The 17,698-nt window shown below is 48.9% G+C and overlaps 1 protein-coding gene across 1 annotated transcript in view; it reads right to left on the bottom strand.

Moving 5' to 3' along the window:
• Positions 1-17,650, bottom strand: part of LOC103256055 (lysine-specific demethylase 4C-like) — a gene marked incomplete at its 5' end in the record, with an annotated part of 26,378 nt that extends 8,728 nt beyond the window's left edge. The window contains 2 exons of the mRNA XM_008053933.1: positions 1,061-1,180; positions 17,594-17,650. Of these exons, the coding sequence (XP_008052124.1) occupies positions 1,061-1,180; positions 17,594-17,650 (177 nt within the window). The remainder of the gene's footprint in view (positions 1-1,060; positions 1,181-17,593) is intronic.
• Between the last annotated feature and the right edge of the window lie 48 nt (positions 17,651-17,698).

The raw sequence follows: 17,698 nt of genomic DNA, 5'->3' as shown, positions 1-17,698 counted from the left end.
CAAGTAGCTGGAACTACAGGCGCGCGCTGCTACGCCCTGCTAATTTTTTTTTTATTTATTGTAGAGATGAGGTCTCACCAAGTTGCCTGGGCAGGTCTCAAACCCGCGAACTCTGGCAATCCACTCACCTCGGCCTCCCAAAGCGCTGGGATTACAGGCTGAGCCACTGAGCCCAGCCATGCTCTCTTCCATTAAGCCCTTGCTCCTTATCAATCTTTGAACAATTTCTCTGTTGAAACAGGCAGTCTTGTCATTCCCAAGTTATTTTTCAACTGAGCAGGACTGAACCTTCTTGCTGTTTCTACTTTCACTTCCATCTTCCTGTTTTCACTCTACAGTTTGGCCTGAGAATGTTGATTTCGGCCACAGCGTTACTGAAAATACTACAATATATTGGTCCTAACAAATCTGTCCCCATTCAAAGCTTTTCTGAAGGAACATAAATGTACAGGTGCTGCCACCCATGTTGTTTCCCGTATTAGAGCTTAACTCAGTCTAATTTCTGGTAGGCATAAAAGAATTTCATTTTTAAACTATGCGCCTACTCTGTAATGCTATGTACAGTTCGGTAGTGAACAGAATGTCCACCTGACAGCTGTGCTTTTCATTTAAAAGAGCATTCACTTAAGCTTTGGGTGGATGATAACCAGTTCCTTGAAACTTTGGTCACATTTGTGCTGAAACACCATGGGTCTAGACTTGCGGAGATCGTAGGGGGCGGGGGGGGGTATAGCTTTCAGGCGAAAGCCACCAATTCAGATTTGGTCTGAAGAGCGGCCAGCACCGTCTTGGCTGTCGGTGAGATGAAGCCAGCCCGTCAGTCTCTCCCCATGTGATCCGCATTCCTTACAATTAAACCATCCATCGAATGCCGTTAGGGTTTCCCACGTCCAGCTTGGTAGTAAAACTCCGAAGCCTCAGCTGGGCCATCGGACACTGAATCTTTGCCTCCTTCATAAAACAAGAGTTTGCCACATTCATACGGCTCATGGCCAGCAGCACACTTAAGACACTTATCTCCCTCGCGCTCCGTGAGCATCACAGAGATGGCAGCACCCACCTGGTACATGTGGGCAACATTGGACCCAAAATACTTCGCCCCGTAGAGTTTGCCGTCGGGCCACTTGACTTGAACGACTTCTCCCTCGGCAGGAGGGCCCAGCTTCACACAGTCTCGGCTCTGCGGAACAAACAGAGACAGGTTTTTCGAGGCGAGGGTCTAAGCAACTGCATTTAGAACTTAGCAAATGATGAACTCCTGGCAATTAAGAGGAGTTATTGCCTCTGTGTTTTACGGATTATGATCTCGCATGGGTGTTCGGGGAAGAGAGATGAGCCAAAGGAGTACTTAAAGATTCAGCCTACATCGTAAAGTTGCAAGGAACCGCCATAATCCAAGCAGGAGAAAATAGCAGCATTTACGTTTGCTGCTTGACAAAAAATTGTTCAGGGGTAACTAGACTATGCACGGGAACTGCTTTAGTTGAGGAACAGACCAGCTGATGATTTATAACACCTGTCATTTACATAGCTTTCTGCAAGGCAGTTAACAAAATGCTTGAGTGTACACCGCATTTGATCCTTATAATCAATCCGCGAAGCAGGCAGGGATTATTAACGATCCCCATTCTGCTGACAAGGAAACTGAGCCTCCCAGGAGGCTTCCTTATGTCGTCAGGACTCTGGAGAAGGGAGGCTGAACGGGAGGATAGGAGCCGACACCGACGTGGAAGTGTGTGGGGAGGCAGAAAGGGAGGCAGAAAGGGAGGCGAGCCGGGAGGCCAGCCGGCCAGCGCAGCCGGGGGAGGAAGAGGGGCGCCCGCCGCACGGCCACCAGCCAGGGCCTGTCTCCACAACATGCCTCCGCCAGCATCCGCGGTAAGTGGCTGGCCCACTCCCTTCCACGGGAATCATGGTGGCACCCCAATCAGGGTCTTCATTGCAGGCCTCCGATCCACATTCCAAGCTCCTAAGGCAGTAACTCTGAGTGAATTCCCGGTGGCTGATCCCGGAAGGGGCTGTTTTGTTTGCTCTGGGGAGGTGGGGGAAGGGACACAGGTAAGAAAACACTTGGGCACAATGTGCAGACTTTGGGAGTGGCAGGCATTGAGGATGGCACAATACAGTTTTCATAGAAAGGAATTAAATCCTTGACCACTTTGGTAACTTTTTTGCACATTTAGCAATCCATGATTTGCTAATACCGGTATTTTACTGATGAGGCCAATCTGAATGATTGAAATGCACACGTGACCAGTCAAGGCATAAATGCAGTCCGGGCACATTCTGTGGTTTAAATGGGAGGTGTACACAGGATCTATTTAGTTGTTTATGACTAGAAATTCACCATGTGTCTCCTCTAACTTCGAACTGTGCTTCCGTCAGGGCTACAGGCAACACTTGTCACACACCCAGCTTACTAATACTATTCATTGTTTGGCCCTAACTCACTTAACAGATAGAACTGTTAAGTATTTCTTCCATCCTAGAGGAGGCACTGCATAAAGTGTGCTCACGTAGGGCGTGGTGGCTCACGTCTGTCATCTTTGGGAGGCTGAGGTGAGAGGACTGCCTGAACTCAGGGGCTCAAGACCAGCCCGGGAAACTTGGCGAGATCTTGTCTCCACAATAAATCAAAAAATCAGCGGGGTGTGGTGGTGCATGCCTGTAGTTCCTGCTACTTGGAAGGCTGAGGCAGAAAGACCGCCTGAGCCCGGCAGGTCAAGGCTGCAGCGGTCCGACCTGGGCGACAGTGAGACTCCAGCCCCAAAATAAATAAATAAAACTACAAAGTCTGCTGAGACGTCAAGGGTTCTGTGAAGCGAGCAAGGTGGACGGCCTCCACCGTCCTTGGAGGACCCCGTGACCTCCTGCCCTGCCCGTCACCAGGCGAGCCTGCCTGATGGCATGGGCCAGGGTTCGGGAACATGTCTGCCCACAGATACACACCAGTCTCCAATAGCAGCTTTAACAGCAACAAAGGGGCCGGGCCTGGCGGCTCGTCTGTCACCCCCGCACGTAGGGAGGCTGAGGTGAAAGGACTGCCTGAGTTCAGGGGTTCAAGACCAGCCTAGGTCACTTGATGAGCCCTCGTCTCTACAATAACTCAAAAAATTAGCTGGCATGGTAGTGCGCGCCTGCAGTTCTAGCTGCTTGGAAGGATCGCCGGAGCCCAGTAGGTCGAGGCTGCGGTGGCCAGGAGTGTGCCACTGCACTCCAGCCTCGGCAACGGAGTGAGACTCCGACTCAAAAAATAATAATAACAACAAAGGTGACATCTTAAACCTCCAAGTTGGGACTCCTCTGTCTCTCTGTATCACTTTTCCTTGAGCAAGATGAGACCGCTATTTATCGGCCCTTCTTGAATCCCAGCAGAGGCAAAGCCAGGCCTCCAGGAATGGAAGGCCGTACTCCCCACGACCCACCGACCACACACAGCTCCCGGGCTCGAGAGTGAAGGCTTCCCTTTGTCCTTCAGTCTACAGACTTGACCTTCAACCGAGGTTTATTAACCTTTGAAATAAAACTCCCCAAAATAAATCCTGACCTGCCATGTTAGGTATGATACTACCAGGTGAGGCCAGGGCCTTGGAGAGGTGGGCTAGACAAGGCTATACTACATTTGAGCAATTCATCTTAAGACACAGCTCAATTGACAAACTGAGTGGATGCAACTTTATCAAGTGACAAGCAGTTCTTAAGAAGAAAAAAAAAGATTTTTGAAAAGCAAATGTCTGAGATATAGTTTGATACTTTTTTGAGTCAGGGGTCTTACTCTGTCGCCCAGGTTGGAGTGCAGTGGCACAGTCATGGCCTACTGCAGCCTGGACCTTCTGGGCTCAGGCAATGCTTCCACCTCAGCCACCTGCATAGCCGGGACTACAGGTACTCGACGCCATGCCCAGTGAATTGCTTTTATTTTTTGTAGAGACAAGGTCTCTGTGCTGCCTAGGCTGGACTTGGATTCCTGGGCTCATGCAATCCTCTCACCTCAGCCTCCCAAAGTACTGGCGTTAGAAGCCTAAACCACTGCACATTGCCCTTCTTTTTACTCATTATAAGTCAGCCCTCCACCCACAACAAATCTTTCCTCCTCCTACCCCGTACTGGGACTTGTTACATGTTTTATGTTTTGAGTCGGAGTCTCACTCTGTCACCCAGGCTGGAGTGCAGTGGCCGCTCCGGGTCATCGTTGCCTCGACCTGCTGGGCTCAGGCAATCCTTACCCTCCAAGTGGCTGGCTAATTTTTTGATTGATTGTAGAGACGAGGTGTGGCCAAGTGGCCCAGGCTTGTCTCGAACCCGTGGGCTCAGGCAATCCTCTTGCCTCCGCCTCCCAAAGTGCAGGGATGACAGGCCTGAGCCACCATGCCTGGCCACAACAAACTGTAATTTGGCATTTAAAGTGTCTGACCTCAATTCCTCACAGCTCAGCCTCTGCCTGTATCAGTCACAAAGATCAAACTCCCAATCTTTCATGTCAAACTCCAGGAAGAGTCTTGGGTGTGTTTTCTCAAACTTCTTGCTTTCAAAACTCTTTTACGTTATACATACCAGAAGAAAGCAACCAACTGTATCACAAGATAAATCATTCTGACGCTTCCACCTCCACAACCAGGAGCATCTTAGCTATGATGACTGCCGCCTCACCCACTGCCAGGTAATTGCTGGAGGTGAACCTGTTTTGATTGCATGGAACTTTACTTGGTATACTGACTCCCTAGCTACTTTCCAAATGGATTTAAGGTAGCTCGGAGCAAAACACAAACAAGTTTATTTCTGTAACATTTAGTTTCCTCCATGAAGCAACGGTGTCAATTCATCAGTTGTTTTACATCTTTTTTGCCAGAAACTTCCTATGACTACGTGGGGTATGAATTTAAACAAGAATGAAACTAGACGCATGTGGGCTGATGAAAAAAAGTTGAAAGCGTTGATATTTAAGCTCTCCTGGTCCCTCCAAAGTGGGAGCTGGTGGATGTCCCCAAAATGGTTGAAATCCTTAATTCAATACCTATTTCCAGGCCACCTACTGTTCAAGAGACACTGGGAGGCAAAACTGTCAGCTGCCCAAGCTAGGGACAGAGGGCACTGTGCCCACCTTGAGGCCTGTCACATTGAGCCCCATGGTTGTATGGGGTACGGGGCCGCACGGGTCCTGGCAAGAGAGTGAGATCGATGAGGACTTCAACCAGAGCAGAACTTGGATTTGATTTATACATTAAGTTTAGGAGGAAGACTTCATTTGAGACAAAACAAGTTTTCTTTTAAAAATAAAAGTTTTGAGGCTGGGCTCAGTGGCGCAGCCTTTTTATCCCAACACTCTGGGAGGCCGAGGCTGGTAGATTGCCTGAGCCCGTGGATTTGAGACCAGCCCGAGCAACTTGATGAGACCTCGTCTCTACAATCAATCAAAAATCAGCCGGGTATGGTAGCACATGCCTATAGTTCCAGCCACTTGCAAGGCTGAGGCATAAGGATCACTGGGGCCCAGCAGGTTGATGCTGGGGTGCAAAATGCAGGGATTCAATTTGTGGAAAGCAACAGTTGGGTTGCTGTCCTCTCTCGTATGGTCTCCAACTGGCTCACACACCCCTGGGTCGTGCACTTGGAACCAGGCACTAGAGCACAGCACCTCTGAGTGTGTTCCCAACACTGGGGGCACATGCTAAAAAGGAAGATTGCAGGCCACCCAAAGCTCTCTCTGACTCAGCGTTTTGTTTTGTTTTGTTTTTTAATCTAGAATTTAAGACTGATGGTAGTAAAGGATGTAAAACCTAAAGAAGGTTTTCCTAATGCGGTTCTTAGTGAGTCATTGGAACGAGTAAACACCTTTGCTGGAAAAGTATTCGCATGAAAACCTTGACTGATGCGTTTTTCTCAGTTGCTGTCTAGACCCTTTGAAGCCGCCTGCCTTCCCCTGGCATGAACAGCTGTTTGCCAATGTCTCCACTGCCTCCAGGGATGTGTAAACTCACCTGAGATCTACCAGCGCCTTATCCACAAGGACGCTGGTGTCTGGAGCTACAGGCAAGCCTGTAGTTAGAGGACTAAATAGGTGATGTGGAAATTAAAGCCAAATTGTAATCACAGTCAAGAGAAGACTCTGGCTCCGTTCAGTTACTTAAAGGACTAAGATGCGTGTTACCCAGGCCAAGAAGTCAGTGGTATATGCATTCCCAGCAAAGTCAGGGCCAAACATCCACATTTGCTCCACCAACTGACAGGCTGAACTGCTCATCTGATCACGTGACTTTTGAAGTCACTGTGTTCCTGGAGCTCTCGCTGGGCCCTTTGAAAAGGAGCCCAAGAAGCTGCTGTCCTTTGATGTTGCCTGTTTCAGCCCTACCCCCCCATCACTACTCCTTACGTGTATAAACCACAGCACAGGCATCGCCACCTATGAGCCCAGCTGCACCAGAGGAACACGTGGCACGAGTTCCCAGGAGTTAATCGGCATAGAGTTGGGTGCCTCTGGCAGTCTCCTTGGGGAAAATGCTTGGGCGACCTGGCCTCTTTCTTCCCCCTCCCTCAGGGAGCGGCCTCTGGCCAATGCTTGTCTCTAAAGGATACTCATACGCCAAGTGATAAGTCATGGGGTGCAAGTGATCAGCAGCTGAGAGCAATGTAGGTGTCACTCTTAGTGTAACTGTAAACCCCACATAGCAATTTGGTTTTTTTTTTTTGAGGTGGAGTCTCACTCTGTCACCCAGACTGGAGTGCAGTGGCCGCTCCCGGCCACCGCAGCCTCGACTTGCTGGGCTCCGGCGATCCTTCCGCCTCAGCCTTCCAAGTAGCCGGAACTACAGGCGTGCGCTACCATGCCTGGCTAATTTTTGATTTATTATTGAGATGAGGTCTCGCCAAATTGCCCAGGCAGGTCTCGAACCCGCGGGCGTCAGGGAATCCACTCACCCCAGCCTCCCAAAGGCACGGGATTACAGGCTGAGCCACCGAGCCCAGCTCCGCATAGCAATTTGAGTAATTGACGAGCTTGATGATAAAGCTGCTTGCTGCACTGTCCCGAGCTGCAGATTCTTCACTGACTGGCAGCCATCGGTGTCTCTCGTAAGGTATAATAAGCCAATGTCTTTCCCTGCCTGACTTCCCGATAACTTCTTTGAACACGTAAACACGACACACAAGCCCTCTCAGATCTGGGGTTACGGCATTGCGCTTGGCCAGTGATGCCAGGCCATACCGATCAACTTCTCAGAGAGATCAGCACTAGCACTGACTGGGTGAATTCCTGAAGGCCAATGGGTTTGTTAGCTTGCTAGTATGCATTTTCCTTCAGTTCTAAGCCAAGAGTGGACACAATGCCTGCAAAAGGCCTCACAAAGTCCCAGAAATGGAGGCTGTTTCATTATTCTCAAAAGTATTACCACATTGAGCCTCACTTTTATGATATTAGAAATAAGTGCAAGTTGCCAGGCTCGGGGGCTCAGCCTGTCATCCCAGCACTTTGGGAGGCGAGGTGAGTGGATGGCCTGAGCCCGCGGGTTCGAGACCAGCCTGGGCAAATTGGCAAGACCATGTTTCTACAGTAAAAATTTTAAAAATGAGCCGGGCATAGTAGCGCATGCCTGTAGTTCCAGCTCCATGGAAGGCTGAGGCAGAAGGATTGTGGGAGCCCAGAGACACTGGGGTGGCCGTGAGCGTGCCACTGTACTCCAGCCTGGACGACAGAGTGAGACTCCAACTCAAAAAAAAAAGAAATAAGAGAGAGGCTAGCACTACAAAGTTAGGAAGCTTCTTTTGGAAATTGTTTTTCTGATTTCCTAGAATGGGGACGCATAAGAAAAGCCGATATGGAAACAGGAATGGCTCTGAGGGCTGACCCGCCAAAAAGCGGCTGTGGCAGTGGGCATGTGAGCCCGAGGACGGCAACTCTGAAGCAACAGTCAGAGGCTCTCTGCATTCCTGCCGCCTCCTTCCTTCCAGCACATACCGAGCGGGTCCCCTGGGTCTGGCTCTGAGCCCGGCCCTGGAAAACAGAGACAGAAAGACCCAGCTCTCTCAGGGTGCTTTCTCCCAAAGGATTCGGGCCCACCTGGGGACTTAGACACATGCATGAATATCTGCAACACAACGTGCTGTGTGAGATCAGGGGTTACAGGCAAGGAGGCAGGAGCACTATGCCCGTGACCCACCCTCCAAGGGCATCGGTGTGGCAAGAACTGTCCTCTTGTGATTAACCAAAATTCCTCATGCCGTTCTGTTCATATTAAACCACCTACTGCACAAATAAAAATAACTATAGAACCTCCACTCAGGGTCAGGCTCAGTGGTTCAGCCTGTCATCTCAGCACTTTGGGAGGCTGATGCAAGTGGATGGCCTGAGCCTGTGGGTTCGAGACCAACCTGGGCAACGTGGCAAGACCTCGTCTCTACAATAAATCAAAAATTAGCCAGGCATGTATTAATATCTCCATTTATTGGCCGAGTGGGTTGGCTTACTCCTGTCATCCCAGCACTTTGGGAGTGGGAGACCGCGGCAAGAGGACTGCTTGAGCCCAGGGATTTGAGACCAGCCCGGGAAATTTGGTGAGATCTTATCTCTACAATCAGTCAAAAATTAGCTGGGCGTGGTAGCGCAGGACTCTAGTTCCAGTTACTTGGAAGGCTGAGGTGGAAGGATCACCGGAGACCAGCAGGTCGATGCTGGGGTGGCCGTGAGTGTGCCACTGCACTCCAGCCTGGGAGACAGAGTGAGACTCCGACTCAAAAAAAAAAAAGAATCTCCACTCAGGACAAGGTGTGGTGAGAACAATGGTGTAGGCTTTAAAGACAGACGCCAAGGGATGCGGGGACCACAGTTGGAGCTCGGACATCGTGAACTTGATCTTATCTGGGCTCCCATAGTGGACAGCCCACCCTGCTGAACATGTTGAGTGATATGACCAAACAGGAGGACAGAGCTGTCATCCTGACCCTTTCCTTTGACTCTCAAGTGGTTCCGAAATGACCCCACCAGTGATCCCAGGATTGATGTCCCATCACCCCTGAAGTCAAAATAGGACATCTTCCAAGGTCCACTCCTAAAAGCGGTAGATAGTATATACTAACTACTTAAAGAAGGAATGTACACATTTAAAGCTTGCTGGTATTTCCTTTTAGATTCTTCTTTGTGCTAATAGCCTCTCCTTTTTAAAAGTTATCAAAGACACACATCAAAAAACATGACTGGAAGTCTTGTGCTGAGGGACCATCTGAACAACAAGCCAACCAAAAAGTACTGGGCACCACCACCAGTAGGTACCACCACCAGAGCCACAAACACGACTGGCATGTTTATTACGTGCTGGGCACCCCACTCGCTGCTTTGTACATTACACTGCAGTAATCCCAATGATCATCCTAGTATATATTATTCTCTCCATTTTGCAGATAAAGAACCTAGTGTTAACTCCCTTGCCCAGGGGTGGGGGGGTCACATGGTTAGTTACAGAGGAGAGATAAACACCAGGTTGGTCTCGCATGTGGCTCTTCCTGCCTGGACGAGGGACACCAGCCCCGATGGCAGCGCCAGGGCTCAGGGTCCGGGACTGTACCTCCTCATGTCTGATTATGGGGAAAACATTTCCATCTATATAGGACACCCACCCGGCCCCATAGTTGCTGGCAGGGACTAAAATGCATGAGGAGAATAAAATATTTTATTGTGTCAATAAAAATTTATGTTGCAGAACAGAGAAAGACAGGCTCGAGGTGAATTTCTCTGTAGTGGTTCCTAAAAATAAATGTCAGTTTCAAAAGCTAAAAAAGGAAGATGAAAGGAAAGGCGAGGGCAGCGTGGAGGGGAGAGAAGGCTGACCCGTCCTCACAGCAAGGCTGACCTCCTCCAGGGGCAGAGCGAGGGCCAGCTCTGCCTCCCGGGGTGCATGGCGTGACCTGCCTGGAGGTGCCACGTGGAGGTGACACAGAGGGCTGCCTTCAAGGTCTAGAGTGAGGTTGCCCAGAGGCAGAAAGAACCTGTTACCCACACAGACCTGTCAGTGGCCTTAAATCCTGGTTTTCTCAACAATAAAATGGAGATTTTTTTTTTTTAGTCAGTCTCACTCTGTCGCCCAGGCCGGAGTGCGGTGGCACGCTCACAGCCACTGCAGCCTCAACTGCTGGGCTCAGGCGATCTTCCGCCTTAGCCTTCCAAGTAACTGGAACTACAGACACATGCCACCACACCCAGATAATTTTTTTTTTTTATTAATGGTAAAGATGAAGTCTCACCATGTTGTCCAGGTGAGTCTCAATCCCCTGGGCTCAGGCAATCCTCTCACTTCTGCCTCCCAAAGTGCTGGGATGACAGGTGTGAGCCATCCCACCCAGCCAATAAAATGGAGATTAATACAGCCTTGCAGGACTGATGGGAGAATTCGAGCTAGTGTATTTTTACTTTTTGTTTGTTTTGCTTTTTGAGTCGGAGTCTAACTCTGTTGCCCAGGCTAGAGTGCAGTGGCACGGTCACAGCCACTGCAGACACAATCTGCTGGGCTCAGGAGATCCTTCTGTCTCAGCTGGAACTACAGGTGCACTCCACCATGCCCAGCTAATTTTTTGATTTACTGTAGAGATGAGGTCTCGCCACGTTGCCCAGGCTGGTGTTGAACTCCTGGGCTCAGGCAATCTCTCGCCTCTGCCTCCCAAGGTGCTGGGATGGCAGGCATGAGCCACCACGCCCGGCTGGGTTCTGACCTTAAAAAAACAAAAAACCGTTTCTGATTATAAAAATATAATGTGTTCATATGGAAACTATAAGAAAGTGATAAAGTTGAAAAATCATAATCACTTATGATTATATGCTCCAAAGATAATCAGGAACATTTTGATGTATCTCCTCTGAGGAGTTTTCCCTTCCATATTTATGTTTTTATACATAATTGAGATCCTACTGCATATAAGATTTTGAGCCTGATTTTTCCATTTATTACTTTGCATCATTAAATATCCTTTCAACTCATGATTTTAAGTAGCCGCATAAATAACTCCTGTAGCCGTCTCTATAGCTACACTGGCGAGTGTTCGGTGTCCAGATAGAGGAAGAAAGAGCTGTCATGCTTGTGCCGTCCAGCCGACACGTGCGGCACTGTGTTCCCACACCTGAGTGCCACACTCGAGCGGAGTGCGGTCCGAGGACTCGTCCTCAGGAGAGTGCCCTAGAGGGGGAGCACTTTGCAACCACTCTGTTCATTGAATCATTCGTTCCTCCCCCATGACCGAGGAGCGAACTCTGTTTTGTCTGGGTCTGGGAAGACTGCGGAGGGGCCTGGAGCTCTCTGCAAGCATGTGAGGGGCTGTGGGGCAGAGAGGGGCTGGAATCAGTTCCGCTCAAGAGGTCAAGAGCTAGGACTGCTCCTGGGCGTTTCCAGGAGGCAGCAGCTAGACTCCACAGAAAGAGGCCAGCGCTTCCCAACCACTGCAGCAGAAACTGGGAGCTAGCTCGCTGTCACTCGCAGTGTTCCATAAATGCCTGAAAAGCCCTCCCCGGGGGCATGGGAGAGGCCTGTGCGGTGGGATGGGAGTTCGAGGACTCACCGAGGAGAGTTGAAGGAAGGCACGAGGGGTTGGGCGAGGTGGGAGGAGCACTCGTGCTCAGCAGCCCTGGAACAGGCCGCAGCACTCAGAACGTCCAGCCAAGAGCCTCCTCAGCTCGGATTCTCCCCGCCCACGGCCTGGCTGAGTCTCACCGATGACTGCACAGGGCTGGGGCTGTGGGTGCAAAGTCTCTCAAGGCCCAGTCTAGTGCCCCTCCTTCTTCACCAAAGCGCTGGGAACCGAGTGTGCGAATGAGTGGCAAGAGACATCAGACCCAGACCCACACGGCTTGCCTCCTGCGTGCGATCTCAGCCACTCTCGCACTATACTCCCTTGGCTCTTTGTAACGTCAGCTTCCTCTTCGGTCAGAGCAAGGGAGCATCTTTCTGGACCAATGCCCAGGGAGCAGGCTGGCTCATGCAACACTACCTCGTCCTCTGGTGGGCCCACAGGGGGTCTGTTTTAACAGTCAACCAGAGATGCGCAAATGGGTGAAGCACAAGGCGCAGAGAAGATGGGAGCGACAGGTGTGAGGGTCTCAGCCACCACTGTGGGAAAAATGTTCACAAAGCTTCAGCGGTAAAATGTCCAACTGCAAAAAGACATCACGGTGTGTAAAAATATGTCAAGGATTAATTACTCCCGGGCAGAGACCTAAGAATTGCTTAGCCTAGCTAGTCACCAAATGATGGTCCAACATGCAAATGGCACGTGTAGGGTTGTGTGCACACACAGTCACCACAAAGCTCTTGACCTCACCCAGGCTGACCCAGCACACATCCCCTTCACACTGACCACACAGGTGGCCACCAAGGTTGGGAATCAGAGAAAGGGGAACATGTGTGCGTGTGCACGAGTGGCCGCCACCCAACACATACGGTCAGAAATGGCCTTGGGTCACCCATTGCTATTCTCCCCTGCCTAAATGGAAAGAGGCCTGAGAGGTGCTCTCGGCCAATGTTGTCATTCTACAGGGAAGCGCTGAGCTGTGAACTGATGCACACAACTCACCCACAACTCACCACTCACCAAGAGCCGGCTGGAATCGAATCTAATTTTGCATCTCACAGCCCGGCAGTGCAAGATTCTAATCAAATGAGCAACCCCTGGAGAGGACTTTGAGTAGGGAATTGAAAAGGAGAGCAGGAAGGGGAGAAGACAAACCAAAGACTTGTGAGACTATGGTGTCAAGAAAGGTCAGCTCGCAGGATGTTAAATGCAGAAGCAGAGGAGCACTGGGTATCCAAAGTGAGTAACCCAGGACTTCCTCACAATTGCAAACGTGTTCCTGAGCAGGGCAAAAAAATGTGCGACTCCATTGTATAAATAGTTTCCACATAAGCGGCTGTTTCTGTCTCTGTCAGTTCAACACGTCCTTCCTTTCTGATCAAATGCAAATGCCTCAAGGCAACCAATCCTGTTCATAACAGACTGTCTCACGGAGAACAGGACACCTGTAATTACTACCAGCATATTTCAACAGAGACTAGTCTCTCACAAACGGTAGACAGACAAACAAGATGACTGAGGAGAGGATAATTAATCCATTTAGTCAACGTTCTTACCCTTAGAGGGAAGTTGGAACGTCCCCAAATGATACTTGTGTTGTCATAAGACTGTCACACCAAAATAACCTTCAGGTGAAATTAGGAAGAATTTGGCCGTTTGCAGATTCTCAGACAAAGAGAATGAAGATGATATGTAGATAGCCCAGCATTGTCAGGTTTTTCCAAACAAGAGCTTTTAATCCACAGAGGCTTAAACACAACACAAAGTGAGCAGTGAACTGGGCTCTACTGATAAACTCAATGTGGAATGCCTGGTTCAAGAATTATGCCAGGGATTCCGGCATGCCTGCCCTATGAGAGTTGATGAATCTTTGAAGCAGGGACTTTTTTCTTTTCACACCGGATATTAGTCTTTATTTGAAACCTGATTCTTGCTAACATCTGACTTATTGAATGAACACAGAGTAGTCAACTAATATTTCAACTGGGATATGATCTCATTTCTACCTATCAAAAAAGGAACAAAGTGAGTCAGCATCCTCACTATTTTCTTCGAAACAGACACCCCCAATTCTGTACCGATTTGCAGATGGAGCTAACTGGGAACCAAAACACTCAAAAGGGAGCGGGATCCTAGGGCGTAGGGGGCACGTGAGGCTGGAGGGAGAGCAGCTGAGGCCAGCTTCCCTGGCCTGAACTGGGAGGGAGGAAGGCAGGACTCGGGGATTAAAAGAAGGGGGACGAGGGGGTGGAGGACGAGAATAGGAGGAGAGGCCCCTGCCGGCAGACTTTAGATGCCCATCCAGTTAGCAATGACATGAATAATACATAGGGTGCAATTCTGAGACACACACACACACACACACACACACACACACACACACACAACCGCTTGCATATTCAAGGAATCCTGAAGACACAAGAGATGCAGGCGGACCTACAATTTTCAGATGTGGGTGGTGCAGGGACTCGTCCTTTCCTTCTTAACTCCTTCTATATTTCTGAACTTTCAACTGCCAAGGTATTGTTATGCAAAACATTGTACATCTATGCCTATTAACCATTAGCTCGAATTCTTATTAGAATTGGTAACCATACACATTTGTGTCTACCAGAGTTAGTCACCAATGGTTTCCATTTAAAAGGGGTAAATGAGCCGGGCACAATGGCTCATGCCTGCCATCCCAGCATTTTGGGAGGACGAGACGAGAAGACTGTTTGAGCTCCGGGGTTCGAGACCAGCCAGGGCAACTTGGCAAGACCTCGTTTCTACAATAACTAAAAAAAGAATAGCGGGGCATGGTGGTGCACACCTGTGGTTCCAACTACTTGGAAGGCTGAGGCGGAAAGATCACCTGAGCCCAGCAGGTCGAGGCTGTGGTGGCCGTGAGCGTGCCACTGCATTCCAGCCGGATGACAGTGAGAATCCCACTCAAAAAAATAAAAAGTAAAAAGGGTAAATGAATTTCAGAAGTGAGGGATGTTCAAGAATTGGCAGGGTCATGCAGCCCATCCCTTCTGAAAACGAGGGTGCTTCCCAGGGTCACACAGTCGATGTATCAACCTCTACAATGGTTCATGTTGAGCAAGCCCTGGGGAGGGGAGGCATGACCACCAAATAGAAAGGAGAAGTAGGTTGGGCACAGTGGCTCCTGCCTATAATCCCGGCCCTTTGGGAGGCCAAGGCGTTAGGGGTGCTTGAGGCCATACGTTCAAGAGCAGCCTAGGCAACGCAGCAAGACCCCATCTCTTAATAATAGCCCCAGGGTGGATTGCCTGAACCCACAGGTTCGAGACCCGCCTGGGCAGCGTGACCTCATCTCTACAATAAATCAAAAAATCAGCCAGGCATGGTAGCGTGCGCCTGTAATTGCGGCTACTCGGAAGGCTGAGGCGGAAGGATCGCCAGAGCCCAGCAGGTCGAGGCTGCGGTGGCCGGGAGCGGCCACTGCACTCCAGTCTGGGCGACAGAGTGAGACTCCAACTCAAAATAAATAAATAAATAAATAAAAATAATAGCCGCAGGGGAGAGCGCACAGGCCGCAGGCGCAGAATGTCGGGGCAAGCAAAATCAGGTAAAGGAGTGCTGAAGAGGGCTACAGATTGAGGGATGTTAGAACCAACTAAACGGTGAGGCCAGCTCTATGTATGTGAGATTATATGCACAATTTAAATGTCTGTGTCAAGGGAAGTCCCAAAAGGATAAATGTAGCTTAGCGTTGGTGGTCCTATTACAACGAAGAATTTCCCGGCCAAATGCTGTTTGCTCAAAGGGCGCAGGGAAGACATATCCCCTGAGAGATGAAGCGCATGGCCGAGCTACTTCTACAACCTGGGGTATCTCCTCTCACGCTGTGGCATAGGACCTTCCACTCTGCATCCCTGGGACTCTGAGAAGAAACGACAAGAATAACAAAAACCATGCTTTGCAAACAGGGGTCTGGGAACGGCCCTAAATATTAATAATACCTGCTGCATGTGAGAAAAAACAGAGCACAAGGGCAGAAACTCCAACACGGTCACGTCTGAACTCATGATCTTGGCCCTGGAAGCCTGGACTTCTTCCGAAGTTCCCTAGTTCAAAGACACACAACCTCTTCCATTTGGCTGAGCAAGCCAGGACCCTGGGAGTTACGTGAGCCACCACGCCTGGCCAAGAACTATCTCAATTTGATTTCTCACTATCATATTCCCAAGGCCCAACACAATGCCTGACATGCAGTAGGTGATCATCGTAAGAAAATTGGGGGGGTAAGGCTACCATTTATTGAAGGGCAAGATATCCCTTGGCTAGAGAACGCATGTATCACCACACGCAAGCACCCAGAGATGGATTATCCAAGGCCTAGCCATGCAGGATTCCCTCAGGGGGAGCATCAGCACTCCGCATCTTCACAAGACCCTCACTCCTGAAGAAAAAGGAGGACTTGAGCATCACACATCCTGTTTCCCAACCTCACGAGACTTCTCCTGGAGATAAGCCCCACTCAGACACTGTTAGATCTTTGCCCTTCCCTCTTCACGCAAACGAAGACAGAAGCAAAACACAACAGAGCACAAGACAGACAAAACCCTGTAGAAGCACACACAACCAGTGATGAGAAACAGAGTTCCATCATACATGATATTAAAAAGAGGTTTTACTAGGATTGAAATAGACTTAAAAACCGAAAGGAACGGATGAAATTTGATATGTAATACATAAATCACGTCAAAAGCCCTTGACCACGCAGGGAAAAAAATACCCAATAAAAGGAAAAAAAAGCTCCAGGGGCGAACGGAGCCATTTGCAGTCTGAAATAAGGCTGGCTGCATGAGGAAGCGGCCATCAGAATATTTCTTTCTCATCTCATCACAGAACCACACCTAACGTGAGTGAGAGGTGCTCACACTCACATTCTTTCAGTAGTTCTCGACTTCAACATGGCTTCCGGTGTTGCCTTCTTAGGATTCAAAGATTAAGCCTAACTTGTTTTGTGCGAGCCATTTTCTTTCATGGTGTAAGCCAGATGAGCTGCTTTAGGAGATTCAATAGTATCTGTTACTCAAAAAAAAAAAAAAAGACGATATAACTCATAAAGGAATCATTAGGGCAGATTATTTTCGATTCAAAGCCAGAAAGGGTAAATATTGAGCCTGTTTAAAAACAAAACCCTACAAATACACCCTTACAGCTATACTATCAAAGCGTGCCTAATTTTAACTACCTCCCCCATGTTGCGAGCTGTGAGCCATGAATCTGCAAGAAGTGTCTTTTTTTAGGCACAGATCACACCAGCTTTCATTATTGGTAGAAAACACTATTTTGATCTCAAAGCATGTATATAACATTATGCAACATATTGTACTACTGTAACATCTAGAAGAAGTTAAACATTGTACAAAGATAATGTTCTTTAACGGTACTGGATAAAACATGCAATGCATAGAAGACTTTCAAAGATTTCCTCCATTTTGTAAGGTGAAAGTCAGACGGCACAGGGCAATTGGCCTGCAGAAACACAGATAACCAATAAAGATTACAGCTTCCAAGTTCTTCACTTTCTTCTTAGCATAGAACACTCTCTGACTGTGGGAAAGACTCGACACTGAAGGAAAAAAAGGCACTCACGCCATTCTCTCCCCACACTCCCTGTTCTCATTTTTCTGCATCCTCTGCCCACACACTCTGATTTCAAGATATATCTAATAAGATAAAAGGCAAGATTTACAACTAGTTCTCTCCGGCCCACGGAAATTAACTAACCTCTTTCAAATGAAGACCATAAAGGAAATATGAAAACGAAAGCAGTGTTCATCAAGAAGTAGAGAATATTGACTGCTACTGGATAAACCTATGAAACAATACACTAAGTTCACTCTGTCAACAAAATAATTCAGACCCACGGTCAAACAGGACATAAACTCTTCATTGATTTATGGACCTCATATCTTCGGGGATGTGTCACCAACTTATGTGCTGTATCCTGGTGTTGGCACCTGGGCTTGGATAGAGGTGGAAGAGAATGTGAGATGGTTTGTCAACAGGCAGTTCCCTGTGGACTACTCACCTCAGGAAGCGCTTGTTGTTCGCTCTGTATTTCAGAAACAGTCTGCCAAAAGCCATGCTTGCAAATGAGTACAGGGAAGGTCAGTTCTAGACAACGTCAGGTATT

The sequence above is a fragment of the Carlito syrichta genome, unplaced genomic scaffold (assembly GCF_000164805.1).
Source record: "Carlito syrichta isolate Samal-C Ts95f unplaced genomic scaffold, Tarsius_syrichta-2.0.1 Scaffold288880, whole genome shotgun sequence".
In the NCBI taxonomy this organism is placed as follows: domain Eukaryota; kingdom Metazoa; phylum Chordata; class Mammalia; order Primates; family Tarsiidae; genus Carlito; species Carlito syrichta.
This window is presented reverse-complemented; position numbering and strand designations above follow the sequence as displayed.